This window comes from Mastomys coucha, unplaced genomic scaffold (genome assembly GCF_008632895.1).
Source record: "Mastomys coucha isolate ucsf_1 unplaced genomic scaffold, UCSF_Mcou_1 pScaffold11, whole genome shotgun sequence".
Lineage (NCBI taxonomy): Eukaryota > Metazoa > Chordata > Mammalia > Rodentia > Muridae > Mastomys > Mastomys coucha.
In genome coordinates, this window is record NW_022196893.1 from 10,335,565 (window position 1) to 10,353,585 (window position 18,021).

An 18,021-nucleotide genomic window follows, 5' to 3' on the forward strand; every position below is an offset into this window, starting at 1 on the left:
GGCGGGGCTCAGGGCGGAGCTCCTGGTATGGGCGGGGCTAGGGCGGGCCTCCGAGCAGTGAGCGGGGCTCCTGTTGTGGACAAGTCCCCGCTGTGGGCGGGGTTAGGGGCGGGGCTTCAGCTATGGGCAAGCCCAGATGTGGGCGGGCTCGGGGCGGGGCTCCTGGTATGGGCGGGGCTTCTGTTGTGGACAAGCCCGGTGTGGGCGGGGCTCGGACGGGGCTCCGAATGGTGGGCGGGGCTCCTGGTTTACCTACAGAACTAGAGCAGATAAGGGAAGGTTCTTAGCGAGCCGGTCAGAGCAAAGGGTAGCACAACCCGTGGGAAGGAGAGCGGAGGGTGGGGCAGGGTCCCCAGTGAGGGCGGCTGGGAGGATCCTGGAGAGAGTCTTCGGGTCTCCGAGGTTAGGGAGGGCCGTGGTGGAACGTGGACCCTGAGGAGAGAGGTTTGGGTTTGAGAGAGGTTTGGGTTTGAGTCTGGGCATTCCTTGGGCGAAGAGGGTTGCTTGGCTGCTGACGAGGACGGGGAGATGACGACCTTGGTCTGTTAGGAGGTCGAACATGGGGATCGGTTTCCCCCTGCCTGGGGCTGCTTTCATTCCAAGCTTTTCATACCTGGCTGGGTACCCCATTTCCCCTTCTCTCCTGACTCTGCAATTGCGGTCCTCTCTTCTGGGATGGAGAGTAATTTTTTTTTCCTAACGTGGTTCTAAATGGCCTACAGAAACCTGGGACCAGCCATGATGTCAGCAAGGCCGTCCCTGCAGACTGTTTCCTTTTCCCTTAAATGGAAACTGACAGTTGAGAGTCATGAAACACTTGAAAGACCATCTGCTGAGGGAGCTTGAAGTGTCTTGGATGACCAACCAATACGGGCGACCTCTATATTCTTTTTGAACCTTTTTAATGAAATAAATCCAAAACAATTGACATTTTGAAGGACAGACCCATCTCCCACGGATATAGCTTTTCAAAATGCTCTTATTTTACAGAATCATTGCCCGTCTTCTCAAATGGAAATTGTCCATTTGATGGCGCATGTCTTTAATCTCAGCACTTGGAAGGGAGAGGCAGGCAGGTTTCTGAGTTCGAGGCCAGCCTGGTCTACAGAGTGAGTTCCAAGACAGCCAGGGCTACACAGAGAAACCCTGTCTCGAAAAACAAACAAACAAACAAACAAAGAAAAAAGGAACCCAATAGCGACGGCAGGCTTTCCTTCTGAATCCACCTAAAATACAGTAACTTTTGAGCAACTTGCTTGAAGACATCAACAATATACCGGAGAGCTACAAAGAGCGCAGCAAGACGATTTAGGGAAATCTAACATATGTAGTTTGCTGTGGTGACAGCTGGGAGAGAGAAATGCTCATAATATTTGAAGGTTGTGTGCAGTACACTCAAAGGAAGAAACTGAAATGAGCTTGGTAATGACAAATTCATGAAGCCAGGAGAAAGGCTCATTAGGATAGCATACCGATGGTTCTATGCAACTTTTTAGACGTTTAAAAACAACCCCAAACAGGGAGAAAAGTGCAACTTCCTCTTCAATCAGGAAAAAAAAATCTTATAACAATTCTGAGTATCGTGAAGTGGCAGTTTCAAGTTGATGAAGGAAATGAGTGAATGGTGTTGGAACAACTAGGTAGCCATCTGGAGGGAACTAAAACTGGAACCCAACTTCACACCTTACACCAAAATAACTTCTAGATGGATCAAACTGAACATAAGAAAAGCATGAGAAGAAAACATGGAGCCATTTATTTTTCTTTAAGAATTTTTTTAAAGATTTATTTATTTTATGTATATTAGTACACTGCAGCTGTCTTCAGGCACACCAGAAGAGGGCATCAGATCCCATTACAGATGGTTGTGAGTCACCATGTGGTAGCTGCTGGGAACTGAACTCAGGACCTTTGGAAGAGCACTCAGTGCTCTTACCAGCTGAGCCAATTCTCCAGCCTCCTTAAGAACTTTTATTTTGCGGGGCGGTGGTGGCACACGCCTTTAATCCCAGCACTTGGGAGGCAGAGGCAGGTGGATTTCTGAGTTTGAGGCCAGCCTGGTCTACAGAGTGAGTTCCAGGACAGCCAGGGCTATACAGAAGAACCTTGTCTCAAAAATACAAAATAATTTTTTTTTTTTTTTTTTTTTTTTTTTGTGGAACTCACTGTGTAGACCAGGCTGGCCTTGAACTCAGAAATCCACCTGCCCCTGCCTCCCAAGTGCTGGGATTAAAGGCGTGTGCCAACACCACCTGGCTTGAATGTTTTTTAATCCATTTCATGTGTATGAATGTTTTGCCTGCATGTATGTACATCATGTGAGTGTCTGGTGCCAGTGAAAGTCAGAGGAAGGTGTCAGATCCCCTGGAACTAGGGTTATAGATGGCTGTGATCCACTGTGTGGGTGCCAGGGATTGAATCCAGGTCCCCTGCGAGAGTAAGGCATAGCACAAAAGTCAAAAGCCATATTAGACTGATGAGATTATGTGTATGTGCGTTTGCCTGAATGTATACATATGTACCACGTGTTGGCACCTTTCAGGCCAAAAGAGGGCATCGGATCCCCTAGAACTAGAATTCCAGGTAGTGGAGAGGTGCTCTTAACCATGGAGAAGAGCCTCCTCTCCAAGCTCCTGATAAGACTATATTTAAAAGAGAAAAACATCAACCTGGTGTGGTGGCGCATGTCTTCAGTCCCAGCACTTGAGAGGCAGACAGAGACAGGCGGATTTCTGAGTTCAAGGCCACCTGGTTTACAGAGTGAGTTCCAGGATAGCCAGGGCTACACAGAGAAACCCCGTCTTAAAAAACCATAGATAGATAGATAGATAGATAGATAGATAGATAGATAGATAGATAGATACATGGATGATAGATGGAAAGATGGATGGATAGACACATGGATGATGGATGGATGGATAGATAGATAGATAGATAGATAGATAGAGAAAAAGAAGTCCTGCATGGCAAGTGCTATTTTCCTATTCAAGACATTGAGAACACAGTAAGCCACTTTTGTGTCAGTTGCTGCCAGATTATATGGCCTATTTGCTATTTAGGGGAAACTTCAGAAATGACCTAATTTTCATATACTTGGGAGGGGCATATATTCTAACATTTAGTAAAACAGGAAGTGGGGTTCAGAGCAGGATCTGAGTTTCAAACCACTGCACTGTACTGCCCCTCTGTGGACAACCACCTCACAGCCAAATCGAGGCTCATCACACCAACTGTCTGTGAATGTATTGGAATCTCAGGGGCACAGAGTTGAGAAATACTTTGATAGAGAATTAAAGCCAGAAGGTTTCATCACACACTCAACCCCAGATCGTTTGCTGGACAGATAGATCCTCCCTTAGACACTGAATGTATTTAGAAAGTGGGCATTGGTTCCCAGCTGTGTACTGGGCCTTGCACTAGATGTCCCATGGTAGAGATTCAAGGATAAGGTACCAGTGCTATTGAGGACTGAGGTAAAAGAACATAGACAGTTGCAATGCTGCTGTAGGACATAACCTTCAAGCCTGCCTCTCCCTTTGCATAATTTTCCATGAATAGTTTCATCTTGAACCTTGGGACTGTGAAGCAATTTTTAGAAACCAAACAGTGATTCACTTTGGCAAGAGATTTAGATATGTGTCTTCCCTGAGGCACGGTGCTCACACACACAAAAGCTGTCCAAAGCCATTCTCTTACCTTATGCACTTGTGAGCCAGTTCTCAGCCTTCCTCAGGCTGTGTCATTTTAGTGCAGTGCCTCATGCTGTGGTGCCCCCAACCAGCAATTTTGTTGCAACTTCATAATCGTAATTTTGCTAGTTATGAATTGTAATGTAAATACTTTTGGAGATAAATCATTGCCAAAGGGGTCTTGACCCTCAGGTTGAGAACCACTGCTCTATATAACATTTTGTTCTTAGATTCAGTCTAGACATACATATGCATGCACAAACACATACATACACACACACACACACACACACACACACACACACAGCCTGTATGCTCCCTTGATTAATAATTTGCTTCCACTAATGTATTATGTTTTTGTTTTCTTTTCTTCTTTTTCTTTCTTTCTTTCTTCATTTCTTCTTTCTTTTTTTGAGACAGAGTCTCACCATGTAGACTTGGCTCTTCTGGAACTCACAGAGATCTACTTGCCTCTACTTCCTGAATTCTGATATCAAAGGTCTATAACACCATGTCCACTGTATTGTATATTTGGAATGTGGAAACTTGTGGCCAAATGTGGTCCAAACCTATGAAAGAAAAATGTTTTTCTCATATTCTTACTGTTATGTGGCCTTTCACAGGATGAAGTCAGGACTTCCAAGAACACAGAGAGAACCACGTCCCTCTGCTTTAACTTCTTCCTTTTTGTTTTTGTTTGTTTTTCAAGACAGGGTTTCTCTGTGTAGCCTTGGCTGTCCTGGAACTAATTCTGTAGACCAGGCTGGCCTTGAACTTAGAGATCCTCCTGCCACTGCCTCCCAAGTGCTGGGATATGAGTTCAGTTCCCAGCACTTACACTGGGTGACTCACAACTGCCTTAAATTCCAACTCCAGGTTTGTTGCCCTCTTCTGACCTACACACAGATGGATATATACACATACATACAAATAAAAATAAGAAATCTTAAAAATACAAAGAGATACAGGGTGGTAGGGGAACATGTACAGGGGCACCTGATCTAGTTTGCAGGGAGGGGAACATGGCATTTAGGCTGAGCCGGAGTGTCTGGCAGGGCAAATGATGATGTGGGACAGTGCCTGAAGCTGGGGTCCAGTGGAAGGGCAGCAGATTGGGATGCATGTCCTTAGGCTGCAAGCTCGCTCTCTAGGCCCATCTTCCAGTCTTTTCTAGTACCTGATTTCCAATTCCATGCTTATTACTTCAGGGAGACATTTTGACAAAGTCTATGAGTGTGCCTATGCACTAATCTCAAAGCTTCCTTGAGATTAATGAAAAGAAAAGAAACAAACAAACAAAAATCATCCAAGTTTTAGAAACCAAAACCAAAATAGAAACAGTTGGTTTTTATTGAAAACATTAACAGAACCAAAAAGACATACTCAACCAGTATGCTGCTGCTTGGCGGCTCCCCTAGTCTTACTTCTGCCCTCCTCATGCTCCCACTAGCTTTAAATTGCCCCACAGTATTCCACAGGATGTCTGTTATTAATGAGTTTCCCTCTTATCAGAGATGACAAATGAAGCATCTTCTACATGCCTTCTTTCCTGAGGTTTTCTTAGGGTAGATTTCCAGAAGTGTAGTCGGCTTATGGGGCAGGGCAAAATTTCAGGGACCTTGAAAGGAATCTAAGACTCCTGGAAATGTGTGGTTGTGCCAACTCCTCATTCCCAGGAAAGAAGTGTGCTGTTTTACAGCTCTGGGAGAGCCTGTAGGCTCAGGAGGGGTAACACACTGCAAGACCCTCAAACAGGAAGGAGTGGTTTTCTAGCATATGCAAGGCCCTAGGTTCAATAGCTAGTACTGAAAACAGGCAAATAAAAAAATGTAAAACCAGGCTGGAGAGCTAGCTCAGCAGGTAAGAGCATTGACTGCTCTTCTGAAGGTCCTGAGTTCAAATCCCAGCAACCACATGGTGGCTCACAACCACCCGTAATGAGAACTGACCCCCTCTTCTGGTGTGCCTGAAGTCAGCTACAGTGTGCTTATGTATAATAATAAATAAGTCTTTTAAAAAAAAATGTAAAACCAAAAACATCCAAATAAATATTAAATGTTAATATCTAACTTAATATAGATTAATAGATGAGTAAGCCCCAAGTACATGTGTCACATGTTTTAACAAATATGCAGGAATGACCAGCCTTGAACTCAGAGATCCACCCGACTAGATCCCTTGACCACAGAGTGCTAGGACTAATGAAAGCTGGACTTCACAGCTCAGCTCTCTTTTGATACTTGCTGTTGGCTTGGTTTTTGAGAGAGGGTCTTGCTATGTTTCATAAGGATGTGTTAGATTGTGTTATTATCAAGTGAATGAAAGATCAAATTAAGTAAATATCTGATGGATGAGGTGAACCGGCGTCTCTAAGCCCTGAATATGGGAAGTGTGAACTTTAATATTCTTTATCCTGTTGACTGGGGGAGACTCCATACATCCCTGGCTGCAGCAGGGCTCTCAGTTGCCATTGCTGATTCTGCTTTCTATCGAATCTGACAACAGACACAGGTGTTGCCTCCGCAGTCTCCTCCTGTTCTTGGGCGAGTTCATTCCACAGAGGAGGGTGAGAGCCGGAAGAGCATGTCCTGCTTGCCTTTGAATTTCCTCCTGCTGCGCTCACTGTAGAGGAATGAGAAGACAGAAATGGTAGGAACCTTAAATGACGGAGATGTCAGCAGGCTAGGTAGCATCAAGCCCCCAAGGGAAGCAGATCAAAGGGCCAACAAGTGGCAGAAGGCATGGAGGGTCTGGGAGGGACAGGACCTCCATTAAAAACGGACGTGTGGATGGACAAGGCATGGAGGGTCTGGGAGGGACAGGACCTCCATCAAGAACGGACGTGTGGATGGACAAGGCATGGAGGGTCTGGGAGGGACAGGACCTCAATCAAGAACGGACATGTGGGTGGACAAGGCATGGAGGGTCTGGGAGGGACAGGACCTCCATCAAGAACGGATGTGTGGGTGGACAAGGCATGGAGGGTCTGGGAGGGACAGGATCTCAATCAAGAACGGACGTGTGGGTGGACTGCAGTAAATAAACAAAGAAAAAAAATCAAGACAAGATTAAAATCAACACCTAGGCTGGTCATGGTGGCACATGCATTTAATCCCAGCACTTGGGAGGCAGAGGCAGGTGGATCTCTGAGTTTGAGATCAGCCTGGTCTACAGAGCAAGTTCAAGGACAGGCTACATAGAGAAACTCTGTCTTAAAACAAAACAAAACAAAACAAAACAGAGAGATGAGTGTGCCTTAATTCACCTTACTTCAATTAAAATAAAAATTTTGTTTTCTTTTTTTCTAGGATTGATTTTTTTTTTTTATGTTATGTGTATGAATGTTTTGCCAACATACATGTATGTGTGCTATGTACATACCTGATGCCCTTGGAGGTCAGAAAAGGGCATTATTAGATTCTATGGAACTAAAATTACAGATGATTGTGAGTTGTCTTGTGGGCTCTGAGAATTTAAACTTGGTTCAGAGCCCAGCAAAAAGGAGTCCTTGTGGGTAGAGCCTGGCTAGGACTCTCAGCCAGGCATGCTCCAGGACTTTCCTGACTTACGGAGGCTTGGAAAGGACCACAGAAGTGACAGCTATGAAATGACCATTCCTTTCAGCTCTCTGAGACATTTTCTATTCTTTCCATACCTTTACTTTCCTATGGGGTCAACCAAAGGCGAACCTGTCCATCTGGGGCTCACTTGGGACCACGTGTGTATAATATGTGGGGGACATATATATATATCATGGCACATGTATGGAGGTCAGAGGGCAACCTTGTGTGTTGGCTGTTGTTCTCTACCTTGCTTAAGATAGGGTCTTTTGGTTGCTGTCCACTGGTGCATATGCAAGGTTAGCTAGCCCACAGACTTCTCCTGCCTCCGCATCTATCTCTCTGTAGGAATACTGGGGATACAGATGCAGGCTGGGTTCTAGAGATTTCTACTCAGGTCTTCATGCTTGTATGGTAAAGGCTTGACCCACTACACCCTCTCCCAGACAATGTTTTTTTTTTTGTTTGTTTGTTTGTTTGTTTTCCAAGGGTTTCTCTGTGTAGCTCTGGCTGTCCTGGAACTTACTCTGTAGACCAGGCTGGCCTGGAACTCAGAAATCTGCCTGCTTCTGCCTCCCAAGTGCTGGGATTAAAGGTGTGTGCCACCACAGCCCAGCCACATACAATTTTTTTGAGACCTCCAGTACTGTAAGCTAAATAAGTCATTGTGTGTGGTTTGACTATGCTTGGTCCAGGGAGTGGCACTATTAGGAGGTGTGGCCTTGTTGGAGTAGGTGTTAGAGAAAGTGTGTCATCATGGGTGTGGGCTTTAAGACACTCATCCTAGCTGCCTGGAGGCCAGTCTTCTCTTGTTTGCCTTTGAAACAAGATGTAGAACTTTCAGCTCCTCCTATGCCATGCCTGCCCAGATGCTGCCATGCTCTCACCTTGATGATAATGGACTGGACCTCTGAACCCTTAAGCCAGCCCCAATTAAATGTTGTCTTTTTAAGAGTTGCCATGGTCATGGTGTCTCTTCACAGCAGTAAAACCCTAACTAAGACACCTGGATATTCAGCCTTGGGTATTTAAAAATTAGGGCAACAAAAACGAACTAATTCACCACAGTTAGACACCAGGGTACTTGCTCTTTTTAAATCCTCCTAAGTGCTGTGCTAACAGCTCCATGCCACCACTTTCTGCCTGTAAATGGTTTCGTACTTAGTAATATGGTGTTAAGGATTGGCTTCTGAAATATTTTTCTGAGCCAAAATCCAGAAAGCCTAGAGATTCCTGATTGAAAAGTATAGACAGGCATCAAGTACAGAAAAGGATTTGTGGGAGCCTTGACAAATCCCCCAAACATGAACACTAAAAAAGCCTACTGGGTCTCTGAAAAGCCAAATCTAATCAGTGATGCCCTTGCTGACCAACTTCCAGTGGTCCGCATAAGAGAAAACCAAGGGCCTGTTTGCCCAGAGATAGTCTCCAGGCCCCCAATAGCCTGGAAGCCACACCTTGCCCTGCCCTCCTCCCACACGGTACTGAGCTTTTCTCTACTCCCTGCTCTGCATCCCCTAGCAGCTGGCCTCTTTTGCATCCTCTCCTTCTGCCAGGAAGCTCTGTCATCTGAGCCAGACTCAGTGACCCCACTCCAGTATGGCTCCTGGACCCCTGCTCCATCTACCCTGGGTCCCCTGTATTGTGGACATTTAATTTGCTGTTGTATTTGCCTCCTGGTACCAGCTGTTTGTCAAGTGGGCTGTGTGAGTACCTTCTGCTACATCCTACTGCTACAAGATGCCTGTGGCAGAAAATTCTGGAGGATGCTGTAACCTGTTTCTGGGCCTGGGATACCGTGACTAATCCCCACCTCAAGAAAGCTTAGCTTCCCTATGAGGTCACATTTGCCCAACGCTTATCTTCCTCATGCTTGTTGTCGCCTGGCACTGCCGTACTATCATGGCAACACTTTAAATACAAGAAGCCAACCGTCTGAAAAGATGCAGTGATCCCGCATAAAGCTCTTCCTGCCAGGTCTCTCCAGCAAACCTGGAGGGAGCAGGGCTGGGGAGTGGGCACTTTCCAGTTCCCTGTCTTCCCATTGCTGGTCCACCTCACCTGGAAGGAGAATTGATTCTGTAGGGGCTTTTTAGGCCCAGGGAATAGTTTTTCACAGAGTTCTGAAGTGAGAGAGGGGAACGGGAAATGTTTCGTCGTCTTTCTTCTATCTCCTTCTTTTCCTTCCTGTGGGGGAAGCCAAGTGGACAGCAATAAAAACCAGCTCAGAGATTCAATGTACTTTCTCTAGCAGCAGTTTCACTGGCACCTTGATATGTACTGGGAGAGAAATAAATATAAGTTGGTAAGGTTGGTGAAGGTGATGAAAGTAAGAGGGTCAGCACAAGGCCACGCCTCTCATCAATCCCCCAACAGCAGCTTGGGGCCAGGACTGGACAGGACTCTGAGGAAACAGGAAATCCAGGGAGATGGGTGCACTCTGAGCAGATCTCAGGGCAGACTTCCTAAAGGAGGGGAGCCTGCGCTGGGCTTAAGGTCAGAGGAGAAACAGTGGAGAATGGGGTCTGAGGGAATTAGACTGAGGTGCAGCTTGGATGCTTGGGAAGCCAGGGCTGACGTGACAAAAGCCTGGTAGTGAAGCTCCCGACTACTCCTATGAATCCAGTCTTCTCAATTCAAGAAAAACATTAGTCCACAGGTTTAATAGGAAAGGCTGACGTTCTTAGTCTGCCTGAGTGCTGGTTTCTTCACCTCTAAAATAGAGGCTGCCACCACCTATCAGTGATGGGGACAGTCACCAGCCAGGCAAGCCATCATTCACCCTGGCAGCGCAACCAGTTTGGGGATGGAAAGTCTCCGCTGTTTAAACTACGTTTCCCAGGCTCCCTGCAATAATCACCATGTGACTAATATCTAGGCCTTGAAATAAAGCAGTAATGTCACAGTATTTCCAGGGAAGGTCCTTTAAAAACCAGAAAGGAAAGGGAGTATATATTATGAATAGGTGTGGCAGATCTTCATAGATTAAGAAAAAGTTTAGAAACTGGATTAAAGTTGGTTGCTGGTGACCAATTTTAAAATTACAGGTGACACTCTAGTCATCAAAATCATCACATTTCAATGATTTCAAGAAAGTCTGACCTGTGCCCTACAGTGCTAAGAAAGAAGGTGCCACATCCTCATTACATCTCTAGCTTGTAGCACAGACCGAATGCCGGAAACTCCAGCAGCCATGTGGGATCCTGAGGAGCCTGAAGGGTCAGGATGGTGGATCCTAGTCTCCTGGAGGCTCTGAAATCCCCAACAGGTCCATACAGTCCAGGGATTAACTTGTACCACTGTTGCTTTTTTTTAAATTTTCTGTAATGCATATCTAGGTAAAATCCTAATTCCTATGTTTCAAAAACTATCATGAAAATTAAAGGTTTTATTTTATTTCATAGAGAAACAAAAATAAAGAGGCCACTGGTATAAGACCAAAAGAACACAAAGTGAGGGGAGTGGTTCTTTGAATATAGGTCCATCCCCAGGCACAGAATGGTCCTGAGAAAGGTGGCCACTGGTGGGAGGGGCCTTTCTTCAGGGAAAGCTCGCTTCCCTGCCACAAGAAAAGAAAGAGCCCTGGCCACTAGTGTTGGCCCCCGTGGGCTTCTCAGAGCTTCACTCCAAACTACAAAGACCTGGTCACTGGGAATACAGAGACAACTAAGAGCAAATTAAAACAAAACAAAACAAAAAACAGCAAATAACGCCAGAGAGAGAGAGAGAGAGAGAGAGAGAGAGAGAGAGAGAGAGAGAGAGAGAGAGAGAGCTCAGAGATGAGTCAGTATGGGGCCGGCAGAAAACTAAAAGGGTTTGTGGGGATGTATGAATAACCTCAGTAAGGGGTGGAAATGCTGTGTGCACAAAGCAAAGAGGGTGCTTGTTATACCCCTTTCCTTTTAATCTCTTCCACAGAGGAGGCCAGGCTGATTCCATGACAGGCTTCAAACTGGCAGTCCAGGAGACTAGGCCTACATCTCTGTTGCCAAGAACTGGGCAAGTCCAGGCCTCAGAAGCTGCCCCACCACCTGGCCTGAGGCCAGGACAATGGGTCAGCAGCAGTTCCCAGACTTCCTCAGCAGCAGTTTCCAGTCCCCACACTCCGGTAATGGAATGTCCATGGAGATGAACCCAATGGATTAACACAGAGGTCACCTACCCCAGAATTCCCTAATGTGCTTTAAATCAGCCTGAGAGCTCACTTGGTTGTCTCTCTGTTCTGGTAACAGGAGGACCCTGCATGCTGGACTTCTGCAGAATAAAACACTCTCTGTTCTGGGTTTCTGACACCCGATTCTGACATTTTCGGGCTCTTGCGTGAATGGGGTATACATACCTTCATGCAGGCATATACACATAAAAATTAATTTTTTAAATTCCTCTACCTTTCCTGAAACTTCTGGGGCCACAGTTCTTGAGAAAAGGTTATTGTAGGAGAGTGGGGGGAGGGAAGCACTGAGATGAAATCATAGGTGCTTGAGAGAGAGTGACCAGGTAGATGATTGGAGGGGAGGAGCAGGTAGATGAGCAGAGAGGAGGAGCCTGTTGGCAGAAAGACAGGAACCCCCCTCCTGACCATGCTGCCTGTGACAAGAAAGAGGGAGAGGGAGGGGGAAGGAGGAGAGGGAGAGGGAGAGGGAAAGAGAGAGAGAGAGAGAGAGAGAGAGAGAGAGAGAGAGAGAGAGAGAGGGAGGGAGAGAGAAAGGGAGAGAGAGAGAATGTGAGAGAAGTCCCAAGCTCCTTGGGCTGACAGAGAAGGTGGCACGTGAGTGATCCCAAATGTCTGAGGCCTCTGCACCTCGGTACTGCCCCAGCTCTCTAGCCACCTCCACTCTCAGAAATGGCCTTCTTTCTTCCTTAATAAACTATCTCTACCACGATCCATGTGTTCCTGGTCCAACTCTTTGTTCTGAGCTATGAGACCCGGGAAAGCTCCGGGAAAGCTCCGTGGGTGTCCTCTCCGCCCAGACCTGCGCTGCCTCCCTTCCCAGTGTGGTAAGAGTTCTTACATTGCTCATACTGGATATTTTCTAAGGTTTCTGTTTGAACAACAAACCTTGAAAGAAAGACAGTTTCTTGGTGCGGGCTTCTCTTGGATTTCCTCCCAAATAAATCATCGAACAGCATGGAGAAGGAGACCACCATGTTCTTGGCCTTTCTCTTTTCTTGTTCTTTCTTATCGATGATATCCAACTCCCTGGGGAATAAAAATAACAAAACATAGATGGGAAAGCATAAAAGAGTCGTGTGATCTTTTCTAACCACCCTCCCGCGCCCCCCCACCCCCGGCTCCAGACAGGGTCCCACTGTGTAGCCCTGGCTGTCTTGCCTGTCTTGCAATTGTCTTCTCAGACAAATATCTACATTAGTCTGCCAGCCTGCTGGACAGAGTGGATGGAAACAGCTGACCACACAGCAGTGACCCCATCCCAGGTACAGATTGCTGGGGTTTTTGAATGAACATAAAATGAAATTACAGAAGGGACGGGGAGCCTGCCATCTTCAAAGAAGGCTGACATACACTCTTGGAAGGGAGGTGACTCTAAGCAGAGTTCTGCTGCTTGGTGGGTGACCTCGCTGAAATTACTTAGGCCTCTCCATGTAAGTGTGTTCACGTGGTTTGTGGTGAGATGTGAGTTAGTGGGGGTCAAATGCTTAAAGACTGCTGGATACACAGGACATGCTCAATGAATGCTGGCAGCGGGGCTACTGAAGGCCTCCTGTAGGGTGAGTTCACAGGGTACACAGTGGCTGTGCTGAACTGGATAACCCTCAGCTGGCCTTTGAAACACAAGCATACATTTACCTGATGATGGGTCAGGTTATGAGTATTCAAGGTCAGCAAAATAGCGTTAATGTATGTCTGTGTGAGTTACTATGTTGGCCCGAGGGCCAGAGTGAAGGCTTCGCAGTTAAGAGTGCTGGCTGCTTGTGAGAAGACCCCCGTCCAGTCCTCAACACCCAAAGGGCAGCTCCCAACCATCTAGAACTCCGCTTCCATGAGATGTGGCAACCTCTCTTGACTTCCATATCAGGCAGTACACATACATTCAAGCAGGCAAAATTCACACACATATATCTTTTTTTAAAAAATGACGTCATAAGTTGGGTTGGCAGTATATATGCAACTATTCAGCATGCTGATGCAGGAGGATAACTTGAGCCCTGGAGTTCAAAGCTAACCACAGACAACACACACACACACACACACATACACACACCACACGTATACCCATATATATACACACATACACACACACACATATACACACGTATACACATACATATACACACCCATATATGCACGTATAAATGTAAAAGGAAGAGGGGAGAGGTGCTGTTATATACATCTCTCTGTTCCTTTTAAGACTGCTGTCACAGAATCAATTGTTGGAACATTTCCTGGAGCTTCTCCAAAAGTCCTTTGAATCTCAGGTACTCTGTCCCAGACATGTTGGAGGCCTTGTGCTGTGGACTCCCAGGAAACTCGATCCTCCAGGAGACTCCAGGTCCTAGGTCTCTCAGTGCAGCCCTCATTAAGGGCAGACAGGCTCCTCTCCCACATGGGAGGCCTAGCAGCTGCCAGATAGATGGCCTTGGTTGTTCACCATTTTCTGGCCACAGGCCGCAAACTTTCTGGCTGAAATGCCTTGTGTTGCTGGGGCCCTGGAGGGCCCTGGTGTGTGTCCCCATGTGTTCCTTTCACCAGCCACCACCTCTGAGCTAGGCATTAGGCTAGAACTACTCTACCAGGAAGGTGCTAGCGCTAGTCAGAGGCACCCACAGCCTTCACAGACCCGGTACGGAGCCTCGCTGACACGGATAAGACAGAGACAGAGCCTCGGGCTGCCCAAGGTTGCTAATGCTCCTGACCTGTGCTCTATTAGAGAAATAAGTAGTAATGTCCCCAAAGAGTCCCACCCCACCAGAGTCATCTCCCACAGGGCCACTGTGGCCTGGCTATGGCCATCCTTGAAGAACCAAAGCAGAGCATCACTTCTCTGTTTAGATAGCCAGGAGGACTAGAGGTGTGTAAAGTGCTAACTGTGAAAGCACTGGGGCCTGAAAAAGTCCCCAGTTCACATTTTAAAAGCCAAGCATGGTGGGTGGCATTTGTCTGCAATCCCATCACTTGGGGGACACTGGAAGGTCCCTAGAGCTCACTCCAGATTTATTAGGAAACTGTGTCGGAAACTGGGGGGGAGGGGCGAGCGGAGAGGCTTCTGGGTGGTTAAAAATGGCAGCCAGTGTGGACCGGAAGTGGGGTCTCAGCACCCATATAATAAGCTGGGCATCAGAGATGGGTGGGTTTCTAGGGCTTGCTGGCTGAAGCTCAGCAGGGGAAACCCAGCCTGGTGTCACCTTCCTCTGGCCATGTGCATACTCACAGGAGTGTGTGACAGCAGTACACACCTCCAGCTTGGCTTCTGAGCCCAGGTGAGGACCCAAGTTGTATTTTCTGCCTCCATTTTCTGAGTGACGGGACTACAGGCATATGCCATGACGTCAGCCTTTTTAAAAGAGTTGTTTCTTTTTATTTTGTTGTTTCTTTTTTTCTTTTTTCTTTTCTTTCTTTCTTTCTTTTTTTTTTTTTTTTTTTTTTTTTTTTTTTTTTACATAGGAGGTCATGTACGGGAGGCAAGCTCTTACTCTCCAGGGTGGCCTAGAACCTGAGGTAATTTCTGCCTCAGCCTTCCTGAGTGTTAGAATTACAACTGTCAGCCACCACCACACAATAGGAAAATGCATACACATACCAGTCTAAAGAATGAATCTAAGCTCTGTGAATGAGGTGCCTTCCTTCCTTCCTTCCCTTCTTTCTTTCTTTTTTTTTAATTGTTGCTGTTGTTGGTGGTGGTGATGGTGGTGGTTTTAGAGACACAGTTTCTTTGTATATCCCTGGTTATCCTGGAACTAGCTATGTAGACCATGCTGGCCTCATACTCATTGAGGATTAAAGACATGCACTGCCACCTCCCAGTGAATGAGTCCTTTCTAATCAGGGCACAGAAAAGCTTCTCCGCCCCCAACTCCAGCTTAGTTACATCCTGCTGGCTGCTGCAGCCTACGAGGAGCCACTCGTGGCTCTGCACCCATGCCCTCTCACCTCTTAAAGTTTTCTTTCAGCTCCGTTAGGTAATTGTTAAAACAGTTCCATTCGTTCTCGTGCATCCGGTCTAGCTGCTGGAGCTTTTTCTTTCGAATCTCCATGTTCTTTGTGACCAGCTGGATGATGTCAGCATAGGTCATGGCAGAGTCAGTGCATCCTGCTGTCAAGGGAAGGCTCACTGTGCTTGCCCTCTGCAGCCCCGGCCCCGGCCCTGGCCGCAGCCATGGCAAGAGGAACATGGATGACGCAAAGGACAATGTTTGGTGCTCTGGCATTCAGGAGGAGGCACCCCACATATACACAGGCAGTGGTCCTCTCAGACTGGCTAAGGCCAGCCTGGGAAAGAGAAAGACTGTGCCCTCTGTGGCTGGGCAGGCTGTCCACATTGTCATTAAGCCCCCTTTGGCTCTGTCCATGGTATCGAGCCAGAAAATATTTCTTTAGACTGTCTGAAGGAGAAAGATGGTACCCTGGTGCAAGTGTCGGGGTGTTCCCGAGGGGCTCCCCAACATCACCACGTTCTTTCTACAGATCGCTGCAGCCACAGCCCACAAGCTTAGCTATGGGCCCAGGTCAGCAGTCTGGCTTTGGAGTCTGTCACTACAATAATGACGAGAAAGGGGATCTGACATCTCTCTCCTTGACAGCCTGATAAATCATTTCTAGTTTTCTGGTTTGGGTTTTGGTTCGGTTTTTGAGACAGTCTTAACTCTAGCTGGCTTTGAACTCACAGAGATCCATCTGTTTCTGCCTCCTACATACTGGGATTAAAGGCTTGGGCCATTAAGCCCAACTGGATTTGTTTGTTGTTGTTGTTGTTGTTTTTGAAATAGGATCTGGCTATATAGTCTCAAGTTCATCGTGAGCTTCCTGCCTCAGCCTCCTAAGTGTTGACGTTATAGCTACACACAGCCGTACTCAGCTCCATTGTCCATTTCAGGTCACCACAACATGAGGAACTGCATTAAAGGGCTGCAGCATTAGGAAGGTTGACAACTGCTACTGTAGAGGATGATGGCAACCACAATGCCGGTTCTTCATACAGTGCCAGTGAGACTCCACCAGTGGCATTTCCAGCTTGGTAGAACCATCTCCACTTTGGGAGCTTGCAGGGTAGAGCTGCTATGGTTGGTGTATCCCAGCCAGGGGGCTGTCTCTGGAGCCCAGTGACCTCAAGAAGAGGGTGATTCCAGGGACAGTTTGGACCATGCTGCCCAGAGGTAGGTGGTCCGCTTTCAGAAATCTGTGATGCAAAGCTCTAGGGGCAGGAAAGCAGAAGGCCTCCTGGTGCCCTTCCTGCCTATAAGCCAGCAAAGGCAACTGAGTAGCAGGCATGTCCTGAGTACTCTTACCTCTCCTGCCTTGGGAGGCAATCTGCAAAATGGCCCCTGAAGCTGGGCCTGGTGGCACAAGTCTTAAACCTCAGCACTCAGAATGAGAGGCAGGTGGAGCTCTGTGAATTTGAGATCAGTCTGTTTTACATGGTAAGTTCCAGACCAGCCAGGGCTACATAGTGGGACAAACAAATAAAAAACAACAAAAAAGGTCCAAACAACAAGAAAGTCAAACAAAGAAAAAGCACCCCTGATGGGAGAACCCTTCTTCTGATTTTACAGATGAAATAAAAACTGCCCACAGGAAAACTGGAGGCCTTCCAAAATCTGGCTAGTGGTTGGCATTACTTTCAGAGTCTGGGCTATTTAGACAAACAGTAAACTGACTCCCACTAGAACCCATGTTCTAACCCCACAGCATGTTGCTAAGGCTCAGCATACCAACATATGCTGCAAACCAACACATGTTACGTCTGTTTCTCAAGAGCTGAACTTTATACCGACTCCAAACACGGCTGGGAAGGGATGTGTGCAGAGGAGGTTAGATGAACCTCACTCATGGACACCAGAATCGATGCTCCACTCTCTTGGGCCAGGGAGCATCAGGAAGGGTATGATACCTAAGTTCATGCTGGACAATGAGAAAGAGGCCTAAATGTGAGGCTCACCTCACCATGGCTGTTCCTACCAAATACCCACTGTGTGCCAGGCTATGCACCAAAGCCTGGTTGCTTTTCCTTAAGCCCTACTTCTACAAAGAGGTAGCATCTGACAAGGATATGGAATGATTTCAGTCTTTTCTCTCCTGCTGACCAGCAGGTCGCGACCAGGCATCTGCAACGGGGAGTAGTTGAGGTAGAAGTACACCATTAGCGGGCTCTTTCCGTAAAGGTTGAACTGGTTCGAAGTCAGCTCCGGGCTTTTGCAGGCAGGGTGGGACTGAGGGGTGGGGAGGAGAGAAAAGGAAAAGGTATTTTCCTGTTGATGGTGAGTCTCCACCTGACAGGAATTAGAGTCACTCAGGGGACAAGTCTCCAAACACAAATGTGAGGGATTATTTCATTTTGGGGCATATCCGTGAGGGATTATCTTGACTGATTGAAGAGGATGATCCATCTAACTATGGGTGGGGGTCCTGATGTGTGTGCCTTGAAGAAAGTGACAGCCAGGCCAGCGGTAGTGCACGCCTTTAATCCCAGCACTTGGGAGGCAAAGGCAGGTGGATTTCTGAGTTCGAGGCCAGCCTGGTCTACAGAGTGAGTTCCAGGACAGCCAGGGCTATACAGAGAAACCCTGTCTCGGAAAAAAAAAAGAAACACCCCAGC

At 47.1% G+C, this 18,021-nt stretch overlaps 1 protein-coding gene across 2 annotated transcripts in view; it reads right to left on the reverse strand.

Annotated features, from left to right (window-relative positions):
* Positions 1–6,070: 6,070 nt before the first annotated feature.
* Fam227a (family with sequence similarity 227 member A) overlaps positions 6,071–18,021 on the reverse strand; it is a 48,588-nt gene continuing 36,637 nt past the window's right edge. For both annotated transcript variants that reach the window (XM_031349473.1, XM_031349483.1), the window contains 5 exons: positions 17,478–17,635; positions 15,360–15,512; positions 12,309–12,449; positions 9,311–9,436; positions 6,071–6,311 (listed from right to left, as the gene is read on the reverse strand). In XM_031349473.1, coding sequence (XP_031205333.1) covers positions 6,239–6,311; positions 9,311–9,436; positions 12,309–12,449; positions 15,360–15,512; positions 17,478–17,635 — 651 coding nt within the window. In that variant the 3' untranslated portion in view covers positions 6,071–6,238. The remainder of the gene's footprint in view (positions 6,312–9,310; positions 9,437–12,308; positions 12,450–15,359; positions 15,513–17,477; positions 17,636–18,021) is intronic.